This window comes from Onychomys torridus, chromosome 10 (genome assembly GCF_903995425.1).
Source record: "Onychomys torridus chromosome 10, mOncTor1.1, whole genome shotgun sequence".
Taxonomy (NCBI): Eukaryota; Metazoa; Chordata; class Mammalia; order Rodentia; family Cricetidae; genus Onychomys; species Onychomys torridus.
This window is the reverse complement of record NC_050452.1, coordinates 30,118,208-30,140,511: the sequence shown is the minus strand read 5'-3', so window position 1 is coordinate 30,140,511 and position 22,304 is coordinate 30,118,208. Positions and strand designations below refer to the sequence as shown.

Here is a 22,304-nt window from a genome sequence, read left to right as displayed (position 1 = left end):
ACAATGGTCGTATTTCATAGTGATAGGTGGCAGGGCAGATAGCATGGCTCTAGAACACTCCCATCATCACACAGGGGAATGGGGACCACACTGGTCTAGCGGCACCACTCCCGTGATGGTTTGGAGTGGGCACAGGATGTGGCTGGGTGCCAACCTGGTCATAAAACACCCTAGAACAGTCCTTATGTGTGTTGGGCTAGTGAGGTGTAAGTCTGCCCCTGTGGGCTTAGAGCTAGACGGAAGGATGCGGTCAGAGAACTGATGAAGTGCCTCCAGAGGGTGTAGGAGTGCCAAAAGGTACTTGCTCTGCAAAAATGAGGCCCTATGAGGGCCTGTGTTTCATCCCAGTGCCCACATTAAAAAACAAACAAACAAAAAGTAATGAAAGTAAGCTGTAATCCTAGCACTGGGGAGGAAGAGACAGAAGGATTCCCCAGTGCTCACTAGCCAGCCACGGTAGCCTAAGCAGTGAGCCCCAGGTCCTGGTGAGAGAGCCTATCTCAAAAAGTAAGGTGGAGAACTCAGGCTTGGTACCGCAAACCTGGTCAGTAGCCCATGTCTGGGGCAGTTGTAGGCCCTGTGAGAACCAGCTACTGTTGCTTTGTGAAGCGTGCATGGTGTCAAGCTGCCTTCTAAAGAGTTGTGTTTATGAGTAGACCAGTGCTGCTCTCAGCCTGCATCACAGGACCTCCTCTTTGTAGTGGGCTACCATGAACACAGACTCTACTGGGTGAAGTACTAAGACTAAGTGACTGCTGGGGGCTCAGCCATAAACAGGACATCGATGTGACCTCCTCTAAGGCTCTGGGAACATTGTGGAGGAGAGAGCAGGAAGAAAGTAAATGCCATAGGATGGTGAGGAGTGCTAAAAAATGCTGTATTCAGGACATGTCATGGCTCCTGCACCCATAGGCTCATGGCAGCGCTGGCTAGGTAAGGTTTACAGAAGTCTGAGTCCATCAAGCATGGATGGGGAGGTGTTCTTAATGCTACACACACACACAACACACACACACACCCTGCAGCAGCCATTAACTGCCTCGAGCTGCTGGGTGTGTGTGTGGGTGTGTGTGTGTGTGTGAAACTGAAGAATAACAAATACAGTTTTTAAAGATAATAAGGTAGAGAGCAACCAAGGAAGACATCCAGTGTCAACCTCTGGTTTCCACAATCAAACGAGACTGCAGGACACACAGCAGGGTATGAGGAAGGTACTTGAGGATTCTGGGGCAGGCTGGAGACTTTGAGTCAGCAAAGAGCCATGTGGGAGCCATTTCTGAGGGAACCTGGGAAAGAAGAGCAGGCTCTCCTGGGAGGAAACCAGTGTGCAAGTCAAGGTCATGCTACCCAGAGAGTGCAGGACAAGCAGACTGTGTTGTGACATTCAGCTGCCCAGCAGGGGCAGGAATGACCGGGGACACTGAGGCTGGAGCCATGGCTCAAGGCTGCTAGCTGTTTGGCACTACTGGATTGATGCTGTTGGAGAGTTTTGCTCTTGGCTGTGGGGTGACAATGGAGTTCTTGGGAAGAGTAGTGAGTGGTGACCCCAATTTCTAAGACAGAAAGGTTTGTACCTGCACCCGGGGTTCCTTATCACACTGCCACCATACTGTCCTTGGCTTGTCCAGCGACAGCAGTGCCTGGGGGGGGGGGGGGGGGGGGGGGGGGGCGGGGTGGAGAGACACAGACAATACTTGGAAGGTGGAACTGCCAGGACTCACTATGGGAACAAACAGAATGCATGGGCTTCTTGCTTGAGAAGCGGTAGTCAGCGATGCTCACCAGAATGGACAGTTATTGGTATAAGATTAGAGAGTGTGACACGTTTACCCCAGGAGGCCATTGGTCTTCCCCTGAAGACTCCTCCTGGCCTTTTCTTTCCTTCCAGCCCTTTCCCCAGCCCCAGGCTCAGCCATTTCCAGACACCAAAGCTCTCAGAATACATGAGGCCATTCACAGCCTCAGCATCCTGCAGCACTGTTCCATCTGCCTGGGATGCCTTTTCCTGTTAGGCTGATGAGACCTTCCATCTTTCAAGACTGAGCCTGGGCACAGAAAGCATGCCCTGACATCAGGGGACACATTGGGGGCCCTTTCGGACCTTTACCCCAGAGCAGCCGTTAGCCCCTTCATCCTGCCTAGGATAGGTAGATACCAGCTGTTAGCACTTGGCTACCTCCCTAAGGCTAACCAAGCCAGGGCTCCAGCCCTCGTGGCCACCTCTGGCCACACACCCGCCGCCCGTGCCTCAGAAACCAAGCATGCTTGAACACATTTTGTCCTTTTACAAGTTATGGTGTGTCACCATTTATTTTCCCAGGTGTCCCGGGAACCACATATGACATGACACCTCGTGAGTGAGGAGGTGGGGGTTTCCAGTTGCGCAGGTCTAGACTGCTAAGTGGCAGGAAGCAGATTCAGTACCAAAAGTTCCCCTCGGTGGCCTAGCCAGGCTGGTGAGAACTTCAGCACAAAACAAGACTCAACATGTGCTGGGATGTGAGGAAGTGAGGAGGACATCCCAGAGGAGGGGACAGCTACAGTCACCCGGGACTACAGTGCCCACACATCCTGTGGCAGGCATGCTCTTTTGGATCTGTCACCAGGGCCCCAGTTAGCTCCCACTTCCAGACACCCAGGCTGGGAGAGGCACCACCTCTTCTCAGCTCTCCACTCGGTGCGGTGTCGGGGCTGCGTGTGGCAGCATGGACCCTGCGCATGCGTGTTTTGTGTTGTGGGGGCTACAGTGAGTGTCTTTACCTAGAAGACTGGTCAGGTTCCTTCGAGACTAGACCACAGTGGGGAAACCTTTAGTCCAGGGCTTTGGCCATCAGGGGACGCTCTTCTCTTGGAGACTTAGGAAAATGACGTGAGGAAAAAGGAGACACACACTTCACATGTATTTACAAACGGCACTACTGAGCGAGTCTGTCTTCGAGGCGGTCTGTGGGACACATACAAAGGGCAGGGACGAAGGGAAACAGATGGGCTCCTGTCTCTGAGGAACGCTGAGGACTGGAAGCACAGAGGCCCGGGTGTAAGGCGGAGGCGCTCCCCTTCTGAGGGACCGGAAAACTAAACTCTGCATATATGTCTTCTTATGTGTAAGGAAGCGATGCTTTTTAATAAAATAAAAACTTCTGTGTAACTTGAAAGATATCATTTAGGCAACTAAGGGAGTGATTTGGAAGGGCACAGTACACAGAGCACTAGTGTGTGTGGGGGGGGGGGGCACCCTGTCAGGTCAACATTCATTCCCCAAAAAAAGATCCTTCACAAAAAACTGCAAAAATCACAGTACCACTGCCTCTCAGCCATGGGTCTGGCTCCCCTGCCTCAGCCTGCCTGCCTACTGCTCATGCTCTGAGGAGCCTCACACTCACCACCCCTGCTGTGTCAGGGTCTGACACAACAAACCTTTTACCCACCTCCCAGACGCTTCTGTGCCCAACTGCCTAGCACAGGTATGGGCACACCAGGTGCACTGGGAAGGTGCTGGGCTGCCTGAATGCTCTGGCCCATCTCCTATGATTAGCTGGCTGCAGTACTGCCCTGATGCCAAGTTGTGGCGGGAAGGAGTGGGTCAAGCTGGCACCTGGCCCTAAACTACGGGCGGGAGCATCCTTGCTACACAAGGGACCATGCCTGCTGGACGCTCCTCGGGGCCTGGCTGCGCCCTGCCTCCCACAGGCACCCTCCCTGCCCCGCTGACACAGAAAAGCAGGGCAAGGTGCAGGAGGAGATTTTCGGGGAGGCCAGGGGGTCCCTCAGCTCTACCCCCCCAACAGGCTCCTGGAAAGAGGCTGGCAGCTATCAGAACAGCAGGGCTTTCTTCTTCAGATCATTCCTCTTCCACAGGGCCAGGCGGTCAAACTCCTCCATGCTCATCCCAAACACTTCTTGGAACTCCTCAGGTGACAGGTGTCTCTTCAGACAAGGGGAAACAGGGACAGTCAGTGGCGTTTAAAACAGGACCTGAGAAGTTGCTTATGCTCTGAGAAACACTGGCTCCTCACCTGGATCCCCACTGTAATTGCATCGCAGAGACCAGGCCCCTTTGCCTGCATTTTACATCTGTCCCTTGGGTCTAATATGTACTTAATTCCGTACATAGACTGGGTATCCTTGCATGACTAAGCCTACCTCTGTCCCTTGAAGGATAGCCAGTGCAAAGATAAGAGCTGAGGCTTTTCAGAGTTTACCCTGTCCCATTCCAGACAGAAAAGGAGCCTGAATGTCTCCAGTCCTTGTTCTCAACCTGCTGTTACCTTGGATTCCAGGAATAACAGAGACTCACAGACACATCCCCCATGATGAAATCACACTCTCCCCTCAACCCCAACATTGCCTCATGGGAACCTTCTTGTCCCTCAAATGATAAGGACTGCTGACCCCCTGGCAGAATCAGAAGTGACACAGTGACCAACCAGGCCCCAGCTGGACCAGGACTGAGTAACTCTGCACCCCTCTCATCCTGCCCCAGGCCTGTCTCTCTACAGCTAAAGAGCTTGTCAGTGCCTGGGATGGCTGGAATGCTTGCTTTCCAAATTGACCTTTGTCTTACTCCACTGAACAGCCCTACTAGGGCCAGTGGCCAAGCCTGATCTACCATGACTTCAGGCTCTAGAGCTTTTGCCCTAGAAATCTGCATACAGCTTTGCAGCAACATGACAACCAGGCCAGCTCTCTGTGTCTCTCTACTGAAGTAGGGCCGCCACTAAGGATGAGCGACCTTGTTGGCACGTCTAGGGCCTGTTTGCAGTGAAAGAAACAAGCCTAGAGGACAGAGTTTTGGTAGGGACACACAGGGACTGGCATGGAGTTACCACAACATCCTTGACTCCTGACTCCCACTGACAAAACTTCCCTGTGGCCAAGTTCAATAACCATGCCCTGCATCAGGACTCCTGCCTGCTTGGAGCCTTCTGTAGAATCCTTTCGGCTGCCTCATTTACCACCTTCTTTAATTGTGACCGTGACTGCTCAGATGGTATATTGTGTTCTATTCCCATCTCCCTGCTGAGAAAGCCAAGGGGTAGTGTGCTGGCTAGTCTTATGTCAGCTTGACACAAGCTAAAGTCATCAGAGAGGATGGAACCTCAATTAAGAAAATGTCTCCAGGCCAGGTGGTGGTGGTGCATGCCTTTAATCCCAGCACTCCAGAGGCAGAGCTAGGCAGATCTCTGTGAGTTTGAGGCCAGCCTGGTCTACAGAGCGAGATCCAGGACAGGCACCAAAACTACACAGAGAAACCCTGTCTTGAAAGAAAAGAAAATGCCTAAATAAGATCAGGCTGTAGGCAAACCTGTAAGACATTTTCTTAAATAGTGATTGGGGGTGGTGCCTTCCCTGTGCTGGTGGTCCTGGGTTCTACAAGAAAGCAGACTGAGCAAGCCATGTTGAGCAAGCCAGTAAGCAGCATCCTTCCATGTCCTCTGTAGCTCCTGCCTCCAGGTTCCTGCCCTGCTGGAGTTCCTGTCCTAACTTCCTTTGATGATAAACAGCACAGGCAGGAGGATCAGGAATTCAATGTCATCCTCTAGTTCAAGGCCAGAATGGGTTGAGACCCTGTTTCACTACCACATACCTTTCTAAGAAAACAGAAGAAAAGAAAAGAAACCACTTCTTGCCACAACTAAAAAAAAAATTATTGGCAAAAGAAGAGTACAGTTTCCACCACTTTCAAGCAAAGACACTAAACTAAAGGTCATTGTAATAATCAAGATAGAAAAACCGGATGAGAGGGCACACTCAGCATTGGTAAACTGAGGCAGAAGGATCAGGAGTTTGAGGCCAGCCTTGGCCACACAGCAAGCTCAAGGGCAGCCTGGGCTATAGGAGATCTTGTCTCAGAACAGACTAGAGAATGTGGTAATCTCCAAAAAGCATAAATACAAATCTTGTCACTGAATCTGTGTTGAGTGCTCTGAGTATTAGAGCCCAGGCAGTGGGTGATCTGGAAGAGGGACCTGGAGTCACACATGCATGCACATAGCCATGCTCGCAGAATCCAGCAAGCCTCCCCTAGGTGGAGGCCTCAGCCTGTGGAATGTCTTATGTTTGCAAACAGGAAAAGCATCATGGGCTAGAAAGGAACCATCTGAATGGTGAGATTGGGGTGACTCAATATGCTGAGGAGTCTACTCCTAGACCATCAAGATTTAGAAGATACTGAGTTGTCTCACCATAGCCCTTTGAGGCCTGTTCCCACTCTTCCAACTTAATGGAGGATGCTCTCAGAGAGGTCAAGGGCACCATAGAGGAAAGGGTGCCTGGTAGGGTGGGATGAGACAAGTTTAACAGGACCACCTGAGATGGAAGTGTTGGGAAGGTAACTTGAGGTATGATCCCTGGTTTTGTTGGTTGTTGTTTGAGACAAGGCCCCACTATACAATCCTGGCAGGCCTTGAGCTTACTATGTAGGCTGACTTCAAACTCCCATCATATTCTCTGCGATGCTTCCTGCACAGCCCAGGAGAGTTGGTTGCAAGAGAGACCATGGAAGGGGCACACACGTGATGGTTGGTATTGGGAAGGTGCATTTCTTGGAGTGGTAGGGGTGTCAGGATGGCTGTCAGGGAAAGACCTGAGGCCAGTGGCCCTAGCCACAGCTCCTGATGGATTGGCTCATCATGGAGGAGGATAGGACTTGGCTGTCCAAGTTCTGTTGAGTGTGGGCAAGGGTCAGAGGAGCCAGTGCCTGGCAGAGGATCTGTTAGTGTCTCCTGGCAGGAAGGGCCTCTGGCTAGCTAGGTGTCCTCCCCAACAGGAAGAACTATGGGGTGTAGCTGACTACAGCGGTCCACATAGCTGTTTTAACTCAGCTATTCCCTGGCCCCTGGCTTCTTAGGTGCTTGCCAATGTCAAAGGCTCCAAGCTTCTTCCATAGCTACAGGAAGAGAGACCAGCGTGGCACCTTTCCGGGGAGCAGGCCAGTCTCACTCCTGAGGGACACCATTGCACGGTGGGAAGTCTTAGGACCTTCATCACCTCTCTGCGTCACCAGGAACATCTCCAAATTCTATAGGCCCTGAATCAAATGTCACTTCTCCCAGAGGTGAGGCTGCCTAGGTCATAGTACCCAAGAGGGCCCTAAGGTCACACTGAGTCCCATGCACCAAAGTCCAACTAACCTGGAAGACACTCAGCTCCAGAAGGGCAGCAGGTCTCTGCTCATGGTTTTCTTCCTTCCTTCGTCAGGGAACACGTGTGTGACTGTTGTCCCCTGGCACCCCTTCTGCCCCCTGCCTCTGCCCACTGCAGCTCCTCAGTGAAGCTTCCTGGTAGCTGGCATTCACCAGACCCCTCCCCAGGTCTATCTGTCCTGCCACACAGCACTCAAGTACTTCTTCTCTGTCTGAATCAGGAAGGGCCTTGGGGGGGGGGGGGTCTGAACCCTTCATGGTCACCCTTGGTCATCAGGGTCCAGGGTGCTCTGTCCTCATCACACTGGATGGACAAGTTTGATCATGGAAAGAACACTTGAACCTTGGGGTTCTCACTCCCCAGGTGCAGTCACCCTGGGCTTACTGCACCAGCAAACACATGCCCAGCCTCAGGGAGTGTGAGGACCAGCAGGGAAACCCTAGGCCCTCTGAAGCAGCATCTTCCCAGTCAACAGGCCCTGGTGGCCCCCAGGAAGAACTCAGAGTCCTCACCCAGGAGCCACCAATCATTGAGTGACACATTAACATGGCCACATAGCATCAGCTGCAGACAGGAGCCCCTCCAGCACCTCACCAGCCTTACTTGATATCTGCATTGGAGATACCAATTCTTCCAAGCCCCATGTCTGGGGGTCTGGTCAAATACTGATTATAGGCTACTACTGTAAAGGTGTTTTGTAGGCATGGTTATCAATTACTGTCTTTGAGAAAATGATGGCCCTAGAAAATGTGGGTGGGCAGCAGCCAAGGGGTTGGAGGCTGTAAGAACCCAAAGGAGAAGGAGTAAGCCTGCCTCAGAGCTCAGCCTCTTGAGTCACCACGTTTCACAAGTACCAGCCCCGCAAAATTTGTGAAGCTCTCCTCTAAGCATGTGCCTTGGCATGTGTTACCCACCTGCATATGGATGTTTGTATACGTCTATGTATTTGTGTGCATGTGTATGAATGCATATTTCTAAGGTCTGTGTGTCAGTCTTCATAGGTGTGAGGAAATATAATGAGAAAAGCAATTTAAAGACAGGTTCACTTGGCAATTCATTTACATATTGTAATTGATCCAGAAGTCGGTTAGCAGAGTGGCTCTGAGTGCCGAATCCCATCTCTGCCTCTTGGGAACCATGGCCCTGGAAGCTATCTGGATGCCTCGTGGTGTTGTGAAAGAAGTGTTAAAATACACCATGTGCTTGGAATGGAGCCGACCACACAGAAGGGATAGCAGCACTATCTGCTGTGCTTAGCCATGTTCACGCTGTCTATGTCTGCCACACAGGGCACTACGAAAGCATTTTTCTCCCACAGCTGACTGCACTGCCCTGCATCCGTGTACATGGTAACACTACTTCTTCCTGTTTCCAGCAATCATCTTTTTGGACCACATCCATGGCCCTTCTCCAGGGCAAGCTTGGCATCCGCAGGGCTGTCATTCCGTTTGGAGGATAGTGTACACACAGGTGGCCACCTGCTGCTTAACACTGTAGATGCTCAATTATGTGTTTCTGAACCTCCATTTAAACACTTGCAGTTGTCCAAAGGACAGGTGCAACCCTTGTCACCTGACAAGTGAGAGATCAGGCCCAGAATGGTTAAGTTACTTGTCCACAGTCACACAGGTAGACATTATAGAGACTAGATTCACTAGCTCACACTAACTCCAAGTGCTTAGCCCCTCCCATGACACCATTGGGGATGGTAGAAGACTATCTTGGAAGCAAAACAATGCCACCTTTGATGAGCAGGGTAGGGCATGCAGGGAATGGCTCAAATTAGGACATGTTATTCCATCTGGGGCCAACAGAGATTCTGTCCCTTGGACTGGAGATTCTGGGCCCAGGTCTTCAGAATTCAAGCATTCAGAATACATTGGTGGTTGGTTCTCTCTGGGAAGGAGGGCCTTGGTGTACTATGGCCAAGGGCTGAGATTTAGATCTTCTAGGACAAAGAGCTCCACATCTGGGGAAGGAGACCTGGCTTTTGCTCCATGTATGGATATTGTGTGATGCATCTGACTCCCTGCACAGTCAAAGAGGACCTTCACAACCAGACCACAAGTCACTGACCTTCATCCCACACTGCAGAACTGGGCACCTGTGTGGCACCTTTAACTGCTGCAGGGCTGTGCCCAAATGCCATTACCAATGACCCCAGTGCCTCGCTCTTCTGGAAGATCATCACATCATATCCCTCCCAGGCTGGCCTCAGTTATGTCAGGAATGCCCTGTCCACAGCACACTCTTCATGTTTAAGGTCTGTGACCTTGACTTTCCAAACACTGCCTGAATTCATCTACATCTCACCTGCAGTCATGCTACCCCTATCCAAGTTACCATCATGCTTTCTAGATGACTCACATTGCCCCTCAACTCTCCCTCTGTATTCACTACCAGTCTAAACTCCACAGTACAGCCACAAGACATGTTGTAAACTGCATGCCAAATCTTGTTACTGTCACTAGGCTAACAGCCAAATGGCTTAGCACAGCACAGAGCCCCGTGAGGCCTGGTCTAGCCTTCCCTCTACCTGCTCAGGTATAGTCTTGTAGGTCTACTTCCTCAAACAATCCAGGTTCCCTTCTGCTCTCTGGCCTTTGCACACGTGGTTTTCTAACAAAACCCCCACACACTGAGGCACACACATACGAGTATGCTTGCTACATCATTATCTTCTTCTACTTTGAAACAGCCAGGTTCCTGACCTTCAGAGCACTAATGCTGGCATGTGGTTCTGCATACTCATTTGGATAATCAGCTGATGGATACCTTTCTATCAGGGCAGAGCTCATGTCTGTTTTTTCTCAGAGACTTCCCTAGGGCCCCAGTCAGTACCCATGTCTATGAATGACTGGGACACTTGGCCAACAACTACGACACTGAGTTTCAATGATGAGAGTCAGCAGTCAGGGGACAAATCCTGCAGAGCTACAGAGGACACCATCTGCTGCCCACCACATCCACAGCCTCTTCCTGCATATGGCTAACTTTACTTCCCAGCCTGCCTTGCAGCCAGTGATGCCACGTGACAAGCTCAGCCAATGAGCTTGTGAGTGGCAATGCTGTCCTTAGGTCCCTTCAGGAAGTTGGATTTCTGTGGCTGCTTGGCCAGGTGGGGGCAGAGTGACATGGACTGGCACAGAAAAGGTCTGTATCCAACCTCAGGGGGAAAGTAGGTGATGCATTGAATACACAGTGAACCTTCCTTACCCAAAAGTCAACTCTGTTACTGCCAAAGTCATACAAGAGAGATTTGTGGAAGCTTGTCCACCCTGAAGACATGGCACTGGGAACTCCCATTCCTCTTTGTGGCTTTCTGGATCTTTACAAGTTATAACTTGGTTTCACTATAAAACTAAAGCTCTCTCCCATGACACAAACATGGAGTGGGAGTGTATGTGTGTGTGTGGGGGGGGGGTCTGCTCCTGCAAGAAAACCCCACCACACTCTTTCCAGGGTCACATCACTGTCCCCAAGCTGATAAGGAAGAAAGGACAGATATGTCCCACTGTGGCAACTGCTCCAATTCCTGGGGCTGGCTGAGCTAGAAGGGGAAGAAGAGCTGAGAGTCACACTCTTGGGTGTGTTCACCTGAGTATGAGAAGTTTAATCCCCTCCTGAGGCTACAGCTGGCTTCAGCAGGCCTACTCACAAGCAAAGCAGAAGTCACTTGAGACACGCCTTAGCCCTAAAGGGAAGCAGGGAGCCCCAGCAGGCTCTCAGGGGGCTGCAGGAGCTGCTGCAGACATCATCTGAGCTCTGAGCATCATCTAAGGTTGAAGCATTTAGTCCAAGTACCGTCAGTAATCCACAAGGACATACCTTTTCAAAAGCCAAGTCACACAGCAAATAGGATCCCTCTAGGCCTATCCTGACCCATGAGCTGCCACTGGCCAGCAGTACCCTCTTTATACAGTAGCAGTGCTCTTGGCCATGACCCCCACTATCAACAAGCCCAGCTTCAGCCAGAGAGGCCAAGACGCCCCACTGTGAGCCACTGATACCAATGCCACAGTTGACACTCAGGCAAGGACTCCTGGGCCCCAGTCTCCAAGACCATAGGCAGAGACCTGTCCCTTAGTGGGTTCCAGCCTCGCCCTACCCTGACAATCTCATACAGTCCCCTAGCCAGCTCAGCTGCTGGCCCTTCCTGTAAATGATACACACATCAAAACACACAAAAATGCTCCCGTGGCCTTTGCTCGTTTGCAATGAGCTTCAAGAATCCTGCTAACCAGGGCTTTGGCTCCCTGGGTCCTTGGCTGGAATGATGGGTATAACACCATGTGGACTGGCTGCTCTGAGGGGCTACTTAGTGGAGATCTCCCTGTGCTCTGCTATGCTGTACTGTCCCCTCCCTGACCGTCCTTGCAGGGGACACTTGCCACCCACCTGTTACCCAGCAGCCTCTTTCCATCTCAGATGGCAGCTCTCACTTTCTTCCAGGAACAACCTGGGTCTTTCCAGCTCAGGTGACACCAGCAGCCCCCTTAACTCCAGACAAACTGGTTGCTCCAGTCATTATATGCCCAGGGGAGAACTGGTTGGTTTAGGGGTAGGGTGGGGTAATGACCACCCAGAGGCTCACTGTGGGTTGTATGAAGACAGATAATAGAGAGGGGTCCCTCCCCCACCAGAGACCTTGAGCTCTGGAGTGTGTGTGTGTGTGTGTGTGTGTGTGTGTGTGTGTGTGTGTGTGTGTGTAAGAGTCTCACTGGAGCCAATGTAGAGGAAGAACAGTCACTGGGTATGGAAATACTGCTTAGTCCTTGATGCAGCCATATCTGAAGGGGCCCTTCAGTCATGAGACTCCATTGGTTTCTAGTGTAAGTCACTACGGATCTAATGGAGTCACCGTCCCTGTGCAGCAGTCCCAAACACCTGTCTCTTTTCTGCTGCCACTAATGTGCAGAGGGGCTACTGTTTACCAGGCTCCAGGGAAAGGACTTCAAATGACCTCAGACTGCATAGTGACTCTCTTAAGCAGCTCTGGGTTTTCATCCTAAGTAGAGATGAAGGCTCAAGGGCACATGACTGGCCAGCTGAGGAAAGCCAGTACTCTGCTATGATACCATCCCCGCCAGGGTCACATCCCACAAGCTCTGAACAGATGCCTCACTCACACTGCTCTGTTCTGTTGCCCGTGAAAGTCCTGATTGGCTTTGGACAAGCCTGAGCATGTTCTCTGTAACACAGAGAGGACTTTTTCACACTCTGCCCCAGCACAGTCCCAGGCCCATCTGTGCCACCTTAGAGGCCACCTCTTTGTGAATCTATCTACTGAGTTTCTGCTCTGCCAACACCCGAAAGCCCCAGCTCTGCTGGGCCTCCTTGGATATATCTGTTTCTCTTGTTCCTGTTCCTGGTCACACACAAAGCCGCTGCCCCATGAGAAGTTTGAATGGGGTCTAGCACTTGCCCGAGGCACAGGAGGGAGGTAGCCTCTGCCCTCAAGAGCCTGGAGATGCCATCGCCCCAGCAAGAGACGTGGTAAGGCTGTGCCTATGTGAAGCTCAAGAAGGGGATCCCCCCTATGTATGTTGCTGACTGTGGGGTGGTTTTGAATGATCAAAGAAGCATGAATAAGGCATTTTAGCCTTGCCACAGAGTGCTTAGCAGAGTCTGTCCTCCTGGGCACAGTGCACCATCTCACACTACTCTGCTGCATCTGCGTGGACCTTTCAGACACACATTTGTCTTCTGTGGATGAACTGCCTGTTCTAGATCAGCAGAGAAGCCCGGAAGTTCCTCCTTCATCTTTTCATAGCAGCACACTGGATGGGACCACTGCAGGCTCCTTGATGCACCATGCTACCCAGCCTTCCCTACCCAGGCCAGAATCCAGGGCCCCTCTGCAAAGCCAGCAGAGTTGGGTCTGTGACTCTGTTTCTTTGCCTTTGGAGACCCCTGTGTCCTTGGTTCTGAGCCCTGTTCTGTCACCACAGCGGCACCACCTCCTGGTATGTATGTGCGTGGGAACCTGGTCTGGTGGCTGAGGCCTGTAGAGTCTCAAGGGTTACCTCCCTACCTTGCCTTACCTCCAGCCGCGTCCGGTCCACATCTTTGGGCAGTTTCACACGGATTCGGTTTGTTACGATAAGGGAGTCATATGGGTATATCTGCAGGGAGACATCACAGAGTTACCTCAGAGGCAAGTATCCCTGGGCTGACCAAAAGGCAAACCAGAATACATACTTGTGTGGACTGTGAGCATGCACATTTCGTAGAGAAAATGCAACAGAAAGGAACTTTTAACCTGGCAGGCGCAGTGCGGTGGGAGAGGTCAGTTAGTGCAGGAGCCCCTTACCTTGTACTCTGTAAGAGAAGAACAGAGACCACAGGGCTGGTTTAGGAATGAAAGAATCCATGCCCAGGATGGGTGCAATCCTCTTCCTGGGCAACCCCCACCCCCCCAATCAGCAGGTCCATGCTTGGTCTCTGAGCAACCTTCATGGGCCTCTGGTCTTGGATTTCAAGGGAGGGACCAAGGGTCTCCCACAGACTATTGAGAGCAGGAGGCATGGCCAGGAGGCTGGAGGCCACCCTGGAAGCTGGGTAGTGGCACTGTGCTCCTAGGCTGGGAAATGTTCTTTCCTGGTGTTCTGGGCTGCTCTGAGAAAGACATCCATCTCAGTTTACCCAGACATGCAATGGGTTCTCCAGGGAAAACTTTCTGAAGGGTGTTGTGGAGTCTGACACCTTTACCAATATGTATCCTGTCACCCCAGTCTCCTACTGTCTCCCCCCCCCCACTTTTTTAAAACAAAGTCTCACTGAGCCTAGGCTAGCTTTGAACATACTATATAGCTGAGGGTGACCTTGAACTCCTGGTTCCCCTGCCTTCCCATCCCAAGTGCTGGGATTACAGTATGCACCATCATACATGTGCTGCTGGGGATAAAGCCCAGAGTTGTATGTATGTGAGGCAAGCACATTACCACCCAAGCCACATCCCAGCCCCTCTTCATCATGCTTTGCTTCCTACTGTAAACTGCCAAGCATTGTACAGTCCTTTTGACAAGGTTTTTCTTTAGACTCAAGGCGTCATTGCATCAAAGCTAAAGCAATGCACAGGGCAGGTGCTCCATACATACAGGAAGGGCCGCTAGAATCCTGGCCTCCAATCCTTCTGGAAGGAAGATGCCTGCATGAGGCAGGCCCTTGATCTTCCCACTTGGGACTCTGAAGTGCCAGCTCTAAGGCTGGAGACTGGGACGACCACTTCAAGAGCAAGCTGCAATGCCCTGGCACTGCCATGTATATGTGAACTGGTACGCAAGAGCAGGGTTCCCCCAGCATTCCAGAGGGCAACAAGGAGGTGAGCATGGCCAGGTGCACAGCCCTGCTCAGAGTTGGGAGAGTAGCCATTAGTGGGGTACCTGCCACATGACCAGGTGGCCTACTCACACGTATGCCAGCAGATACATAGTGAGTGAGAGCTGGAGACAGGGTTTGACCTACACTGCTCAGCTCAGCCCCTAGGAGCTGTTTGCTTGTGACTCTGTGCCCTATTCCAAGAGATTCACGGCACCTAAAAAGCCATGACGGGCCCTGCAGAGCAGGATGGAAGAGCTGAGGGGTCAACAGGTATCCCCAGGAGACTCTTCATCCATGGTGCAGAACCTTCTGCCAACGGTTCCCAGAGGGATGTCTCAGAATGAGACTAGTTGACATGTGCTAGTGATTCTGGCCTAGCCAGAGACCCACAGGGGTCCCCATTGTGTGTACCTCGAGTGCCCCAACTGCCATCCAGGTCTGCTCCACAAGGGGCCAGGTTGGCATTCTGGAAGAGAGAAAGAGAGAAAGGCCGGCAAGAGGCAGGTTGCATGGGGCAGGCAATAGGGAGCTGGAAGACAGCCCCCGATGCTTGCTGGGTCCTCACACAACTGGAGGAGGAGGAGGAGGGGGGGGGTGTTTGACAGGTTTAGGTGACAGCCAGATGGCAAAGCTGGACTTTGGAAGGTGAGTACCCAGGATACCTGCCCTACGGGAATGCCTTTCAAACCTACCTCAGAAGTCTTTGAACCTTGCCTGTTCAAAGAATGAGCTCTGATGCCTGAGTCCTGCTCTATAGCTGGCATGGCCTACAGGGTACTTTAACATCTATTCCTGTATTCACACTGTGATGGGTATAGCCTGTGGTATTTCTGCTCCTCCTTGGGGAAAGTGGCTACAGTCTGCTGTCCCCATGCTCTAGGTAGACCCAAGAGTCACCACAGTCCCACTGTGCCTAAAAGATGGCAAAGGGGCACTCACTGGCCACTGCCTCCTGGAGGCTTTGCATCATGCCCACTCTACTGCCAGAGTCTCCAGTACCTAACCTAGCTACACAGTCCAGAGTGCCAATAATGTCCATGCATCCCAAAGCTCCAAGACACAAGGGGCTTCTGCCTCCATAGGCACTCCCACAACTCCAGGGTCACCAAGGATTCTGGTTTCCAGAGACCTCTGGTACCTTGGACAGAGTGGCCTTGCTCTGACATTAATACTCAACAGGTGACATTCGGTGGGTGGGGGGCGGAGCTGTCACCTGACTAGGTCACTGCCCTCAACTCCCGTGGCTGTCTTTAACAAACGGTCATGTCTGCACCATCGTGATCATTACAGCTCTTTCTTTCTCTCTGTCCACTTGGAAAAACCCCTATGTACAAGTTACCTCTGTCTATAGGGCCCCACCACTGCAAAGTGTACTAAGACCCACAGGCCTGCACCATCCCTGTCTTGTCTGGTCCTGCCCTGTCATAGCTGCTGTCTGCACCAGAACTGTGGGGTGAGCTGAGGTCCCTGAAGAACGTCTGACAGTCCCGTAGTCCCCAGCACAGTCCAGGGTTGAAACAGGGTCAGGGCTGTTGGGCAGAGTGTCTGAAACTGGGCCCAGGGATTGTATTTCAGAGAGCACTGCAGGTAGAGGCACCATGTGCTCCACCTACAGATACAGTTACAAGAAAAGCTGCTGCCGATGGACCTTACATGCTGGGAATGGGCTGCACACCCCAGAGAATGTGGAAGCAGAGAGAGCCTGCACACTAAATACTTCACCTGAAACAGAGACATGGAGGCCCAGGGATATGCCACTACCTCCTTCCTGCCTCAGAGCTGGGTCCAGCAGGCTGTGACCAGCTGCTAAGAGGGTGAGTATGGAAAGCAAAGGGTTGGAGCCGGCCTTTATTTAAGGTCTTTGATATTTGGCTTATTGTGGACTTTTGGACGTGGATTTGGATCTCTCTCTCTCTCTCTCTCTCTCTCTCGTTTTGTTTGTTTGTTTGTTGTGATGTTGTGATGCCTTGGCTGGTCTGGGAACTAACTATGTAGACCAGGCTGGCCTCAAACTCATAGAGCCCTGCCTATCTCTTCCTCCCAGTGTGGGGATTAAAGATGTGCACCACCAAGTCCAGTGGATCTGGATCTAAACCACTGCAATAACATGCAATACACTTCAATGACTCCATCCTCGGGTTCAACCTTAGTTTGCCTCTCTGGGTCCTAAGCCCTGCACCCTTAGCCAGGGGTCTGCATCAGCCACTAACTCTCTATGACCTTTCACCATTTCCCCTTAGAAGTTCTCGAAAACAACTCTTAGGAACAATTGTCTCAGCCCCAGACCAGCACCTCAGGCACACCTGTCCATCAGAGAGCCTCTGGGCAAAGTGAAGCCAGTCTGCCTTGGCCCCACCGTTGCAGCCCAGATTGACTGACGCTAAGAAGGAATGCTGCTACATAGTGTTTGGAATCTTGTATCACAAGCAGTCCATCACCCAGGCCAACACCTCCAAGCAGAACCAGCTCCCTCCAGCCTTCTAGGTCTGAGGAACGAGAGGAAAGATGGGAAGTGGAACAGGGGCCTTGGTCTAGAGAAGGAAGAGTGGAGTCTATGCCCCATGTAGCTCTACAGAGCACTCTGTGCAAGCAAATCTTGGGCTAACACGTACAGCAGCAGAGAGCCAGCTCAAGACTGCACTGCCTGGGCCTACTCTGGCTAACTCCTCTGCAGTTCTCAATGAGTTGCCAGGATTTTTAAAGCTGATATGTTATTCATCTTCCTCATCTAGGCATTTACCAGCTCTACTGACACATTCTCCAATCTTGTTGTACCCCACAAAGTGGGAAGCACCCCCAGGCTTTACAGACCAGGCTCAGGGAGGTCAAGCAACCTTGCTGCATTCACACGGAAAATGCACAGGGCTGTAGGAGTCTGAGCCCCTGTGCTTCGCTTTCCGGAGACTACACAGTGATTGCTGGTAGAAATGAGATCATGGCCGCCCACACCAGCAGCTGTGATTTTCCTGCTAAAGCCATGTAGGAATAAGCTGCCTGACTCAGCAGAAGCTGGTACAGAAGAGGTGATGGGGGCTTGTTTTTGAAGTCCTGACTTATGTGGAAATCATGCTACAGAGCTCAGGAAAAGATCTCACAGCCATACTTGTTCTCATAATCACATAATAAGAATCACACCCCCACCCTGGTTAGTTCTAGGAAAAGACTGAAAGTTACATAACTTGCCTCAAGATGGCTGGGAGTTCGGGGCTATCTAGTTCAAACACATGTTCTTTCCAGGATCACAGCTGAAGATATACAGTCACAGACATAAGATCCCCCCCACCCCACCCTACACCATGCCTCTCTGAGACAGGTCTTATGGAACCCAGGTTAGCTTTGAACTCACTATGTAGCTGAGGGTGGCCTTAAATTCCTGGTCCTCTTTGTCTCTGCTTCCAGACATAAACACTTTACAAATATTAAAAATTTAAGTATTTTGAGACAAGGTCTCACTATGTAGCCTAGGATATCCTGGAATTTTCTATACAGACCAAGCTGGCCTTGAACACACTGAGATTTGCCTACCTCTGCCTCCCAAGTGCTGGGACTAAAGGTGTGTGCCACCATGCTTGAGGGACAGAAGCAGTTTTAGAGATTTACAAACCCGTGAAAACTAGATTCCAAAGGTATAAATTTTGCGTTTGTCTACAGGGTTAAGCTTGAGAGTGAATTATTGTGTAGTTTCAGGAGACTATTGTTTACTAGATCTATGTGTTATTTTAAGACCATGCAAAGCACCGATAGAAGCTGTATTGTTTGGTGCATTTAAGTTTCTGGGTCCTGTCAATGCTTCATAAAGCCTGGGACACCAGTACTCTGTGCATTACTGCTTCCTCTTCATATATTATTTGCTTGAAACTTAATTTCACTTTGCCAGAGCATCACTATTCCCACCTCCCATTTGTGATTTTAGCATCTCTTTTCATTTCTAATAAGAATATGTTTTCAGTGTATATCTTGTAATGACACACTATGATAATGCCATTTTTTTTTTAAACCCAACCTGACAGACTTGTTTTGTTTTGTTTTGTTTTAAATGTTGGAATTTAGTCTCTTCACAGGTAACATCAAGCATTTCTCCAAGTGGAATTTCTTCCAGGGAGCAGCCACAAGGACCTTCAATGACCATTCTCTAAGTGATGGGCCAGGTGGCACATGTCAATCATTACTGCCTCATTCACAGGGGGACCTGCAGCAGGTGGCTGCTAGTCTGCTGGGCTATGAGCATCTTCCTCCTGGGCAGGTTTAGGCATCAGGACAGTCTCATGATCTTCGGCATGCACAATGCTAGGTCTTTGTGACAAAATCCTCCTAGACGGAGACTCAGGGGGACTTCTGTCCCTTCAGATGAGGGAAACTATAAAAGTCATGATGGTGGCTACCTAGCCTTCACTATCAGGACACATGAGTGGGGCTTTGGCATCTTTTCTCATACACTGTCATTTGTTTGTTTGTGAGAGAACATTTTTCAGAGGTCTCCCTCTCTTTTGGATTTTGATCTTACTGAATCTGTGCCCTGACTTAGAAACCCTGCCCCCAAACAATCCTTTCTGGTAGCAAAGCACCCCGTGAATGACTCTGGGGCACTGCAGGTCACCACCAGCAGATGTTTGTGGGCAAGCACTACAGGAATTCCAGAGAGAAGGGCCAGATTTGAACTGCTGAGCATGGTTGCTCAGGCGACTAAATAACCAGCCTTCTGCTGAGGAGGCAGGGGAGTACATACAGATATTAGATGGAGTGAGAATGAGCAGGAGCATGGGCAGGAGACAAAGGATCTCAGGGCCAAGTGCCAAGTCAGAACTCTTGTGAGGATGGACTCCACCTTTGGGGGCACTCAGAGTTCAAGCCTAGGGCACTCAGGTCTGCTCACTCTCTCCTCCCACATTCACACAAGGCCTGCCTCCTCGGTCCTGCAGAGAGTTAAGATAATGTTCACAATAGTTCTAGGACCAAAATGGACCCACCAGAGTCCAGATCACCTATTCACAACTGGACTAGGAGGAGTCAGTAGAGACCACGACCTCTGCAGACACAGAAGTTCACCAATGCCACAGACAAGCCAAGACTCTCCCAGGAGATCACCTTCTCTGTGTTCTCATAGATGGCTGACTGGACACATGTGTTCACATAGATGGCTGCTAGTCATGCAGACAGTCCAGTGACCCTACTGTCCTCTCATTCACCAAGCAAACACACAAGATCTTACCTGAGTAAGGGACATATTAGCTAGGTCAAGCTGGGTCACTGGCACCTGTCAGCCCCTTGCTTAGAGAGCAACTGTTCCAGGTAAAAAGAAAATCTTCTGGAAAGACAGACAGGGCTCCTACAGCCCCTAAAGCCCTGGCTCTGAGTGGAGGGTTTTACATTTCATGTCAGGGGAGTCCTGTGTGGTTTCTAGACCCATGTTTTCCCTGTGAAAGACAAATTATATTGGAAAAAAGATCAAGAAAGCAGGCAACATGCAAGGTCTATTTCGAGGCAGGAAGAGAGGTTAACGGGAGGGGAAGCCATGGTACTCTACATTCCATCCACGCAGCGTCATCTGTGTGTGTGTGGGGTGGGGTGTGCACCCTGAAGCTGAGTCTTCAACAGAAACATAGTAGTAAATTGGAGCCTGAGAAGATGGAGAAAACAATGACCAGTCCCAAAGAATGCCTGTAGCTTCTGAAGATGTCTCTCTGGTCTTGAGAATGTTCCATAGCCTTAGAGAGGTTATTTCAGATGGTTGGCCCTGAGTGCACATTTTGATAAGACCACTCCATCACCGCACACACACACACACACACACACACACACACACACACACACACACACACCTGATTCTCTTGAGATTTGAGATGTGAATTGTCTTGATTTATACACAAACTTCCTGACATAAGGAAATGCTACCTGGGTGATGGAAGTTTCCTGGAGCTGTATGCTTATATGAGGCCTGGGGGTTCTGAATCATGAGGATACTCTAGACTACAGGTCTCCATTAAGAGCCAACATGGTTACAAGCTCCTCATGAAGGGCACTGGACCAGGGCACATGGCAGGCTCTCTTTAGGGTGGCAAGCTAAAGGCCTCCTGCACTTGCATTCATGTGCCTTGAGATTGAGAAGGGAATAAGGACATATTCCAAGTGACTACATGGCAGTGACATGGGACAGGTATGGCTCCATGGGCATGGGAACATTCCAGACTTGGCTGGCTCTAGCCACCAGGAAAGAAGATGGGGCTGAAGAGCATCTCAAAGCAGCCCTAGTTACTCTGGGTGACCTACATCTTCCCTGCCTTACACACTGGGGACTCTGGTTTCTGAAGCACAGCGGAGAGAAGCCAGAGTGTGGCCAGGTGTGGTCTGGTCACTCTTGACATGGAAAAGGCTATAGTGGCAGCATCTGGGGCAGAGCATCAGGCAGAGGCAGCTGTGCAAGCAGGATTCCTGCCTTTTCTGTTCCAAAGCTATGGGAACCAGTGCAGGTAAGCAGCAAGTGGTGGTTAGTGTCCCCCAGGTAGGGAGGGTCCAAGTACCTACCCGGAGGTCCAGGCCATCCTTCCTGGGTCCTGGGAGAGAATCAGGTTTGGAATAAGGGAAGCCTGTAACAGACACAGCACAGCCTCGTCACGCACTCAGCCAGGCCAGGGGAGGGCAGGGCCCGTGATGCTTCCAACAGAGACAGGACTAGGGAGTGGACAACAACAGAGGCCCATAAAGATGATTCTCCTGCCTTGCTTTCAACCTTCTATCCCCAGGACGCAGAGGGTGATATCTAAGCCAGTTATTCACACCAGGGACATCATAGGAATGGGGCCCAGCCGAGCTGGTACCCATGTTCAGGATAAGCCTTGGTACTGCATCACCCAGGCTTGCTCCTTTCCCAGACTCAGGACATCCTAGGCTAGGTAGTGTCATCCTGTGCTATGATAGCCACCACCAGCCAAATGGGGTTGGGGATATTTGAGGTGGGGGAATGTCAAATTCAAATAGGGATTACTAGCTTCTCTTGAAATGGGATGGGCCAGGCAGAAATGCAGGGGTCCTTGATGCTCACTAGCATGAGGCCAAATGTCATGGGAGCTACTGGGCAGCCAGGAGAAGGCTCAGAGGGGCTATGGGCCACATCCCCCCACCATTCACATCAACATGTACACTGAGGGCTGACTTGAGTACCAGGTACAAAGCTGCCCACCCATCCTGTCTGCTCCTGCTGCTTAGTGTGCCAGGCTAAGTGTTACATTGAGGTTCCTTGTGGGCTCAGAAACCCTCCTCCCAAGAGACCCAGTAAGGAAACATAGGAGCCCATGCCAACTGAAGGTGCTAGATGCAGTTCTTCTCCAAGAGGAGGCTAGCAGCAATAAGAACATCTCTGTTAGGTGGATTCTCAGCTCCACTAAGACCCTACTACATCAGAAGCCCATGATTCTGCACGCCTCCCAGGCCTTTTGGATGATCAAGAACAGCAAAGGTCTCAACTGTGTTTCTGGCCCTTAGTCAGGGACTGTATACGGCCTCCCCAGGCTCAATATTCAACCTCTCACACACAGTAGCAACCTTATTTCTATAGACCATGTGTGTCTCCCACTTTCCTAACAACTGTCCCAGACAGGCCTGGTTGATTTAAAAAAAAAAAAAAAAAAGATTCATTTTATTTTTAATTATGTGTATGTGTGTGGAAGAGGGGAAAGGGTTTGGGCATGTTCAGTGCTGGAGCCCATAGGCCAGAAGAGGAGGTCAGAGCCCCTGGAGCTGGAGTTATAGGCACTTGTGGGCTGCCTAATATGGGTGCTGGCACCTGAGCTCTGGCCCTCTGCCATCTCTCCAGCCCTGGTCATACTTTTTCTTTTAAG

At 50.9% G+C, this 22,304-nt stretch overlaps 1 protein-coding gene across 20 annotated transcripts in view; it reads right to left on the bottom strand.

Annotated features, from left to right (window-relative positions):
• Nucleotides 1–2,291: 2,291 nt before the first annotated feature.
• Ablim2 (actin binding LIM protein family member 2) overlaps nt 2,292–22,304 on the bottom strand; it is a 130,526-nt gene continuing 110,513 nt past the window's right edge. For 12 of the 20 annotated variants that reach the window (XM_036200469.1, XM_036200474.1, XM_036200477.1 and 9 more), the window contains 5 exons: nt 20,992–21,053; nt 14,881–14,935; nt 13,460–13,467; nt 13,191–13,271; nt 2,292–3,927 (listed from right to left, as the gene is read on the bottom strand). In XM_036200469.1, the coding sequence (XP_036056362.1) occupies nt 3,814–3,927; nt 13,191–13,271; nt 13,460–13,467; nt 14,881–14,935; nt 20,992–21,053 (320 nt within the window). In that variant the 3' untranslated portion in view covers nt 2,292–3,813. Of the gene's footprint in view, nt 3,928–13,190; nt 13,272–13,459; nt 13,468–14,880; nt 14,936–20,991; nt 21,054–22,304 lie in introns of those variants that run through there. The other 8 variants (XM_036200473.1, XM_036200482.1, XM_036200480.1 and 5 more) reach the window with 2 other exon arrangements.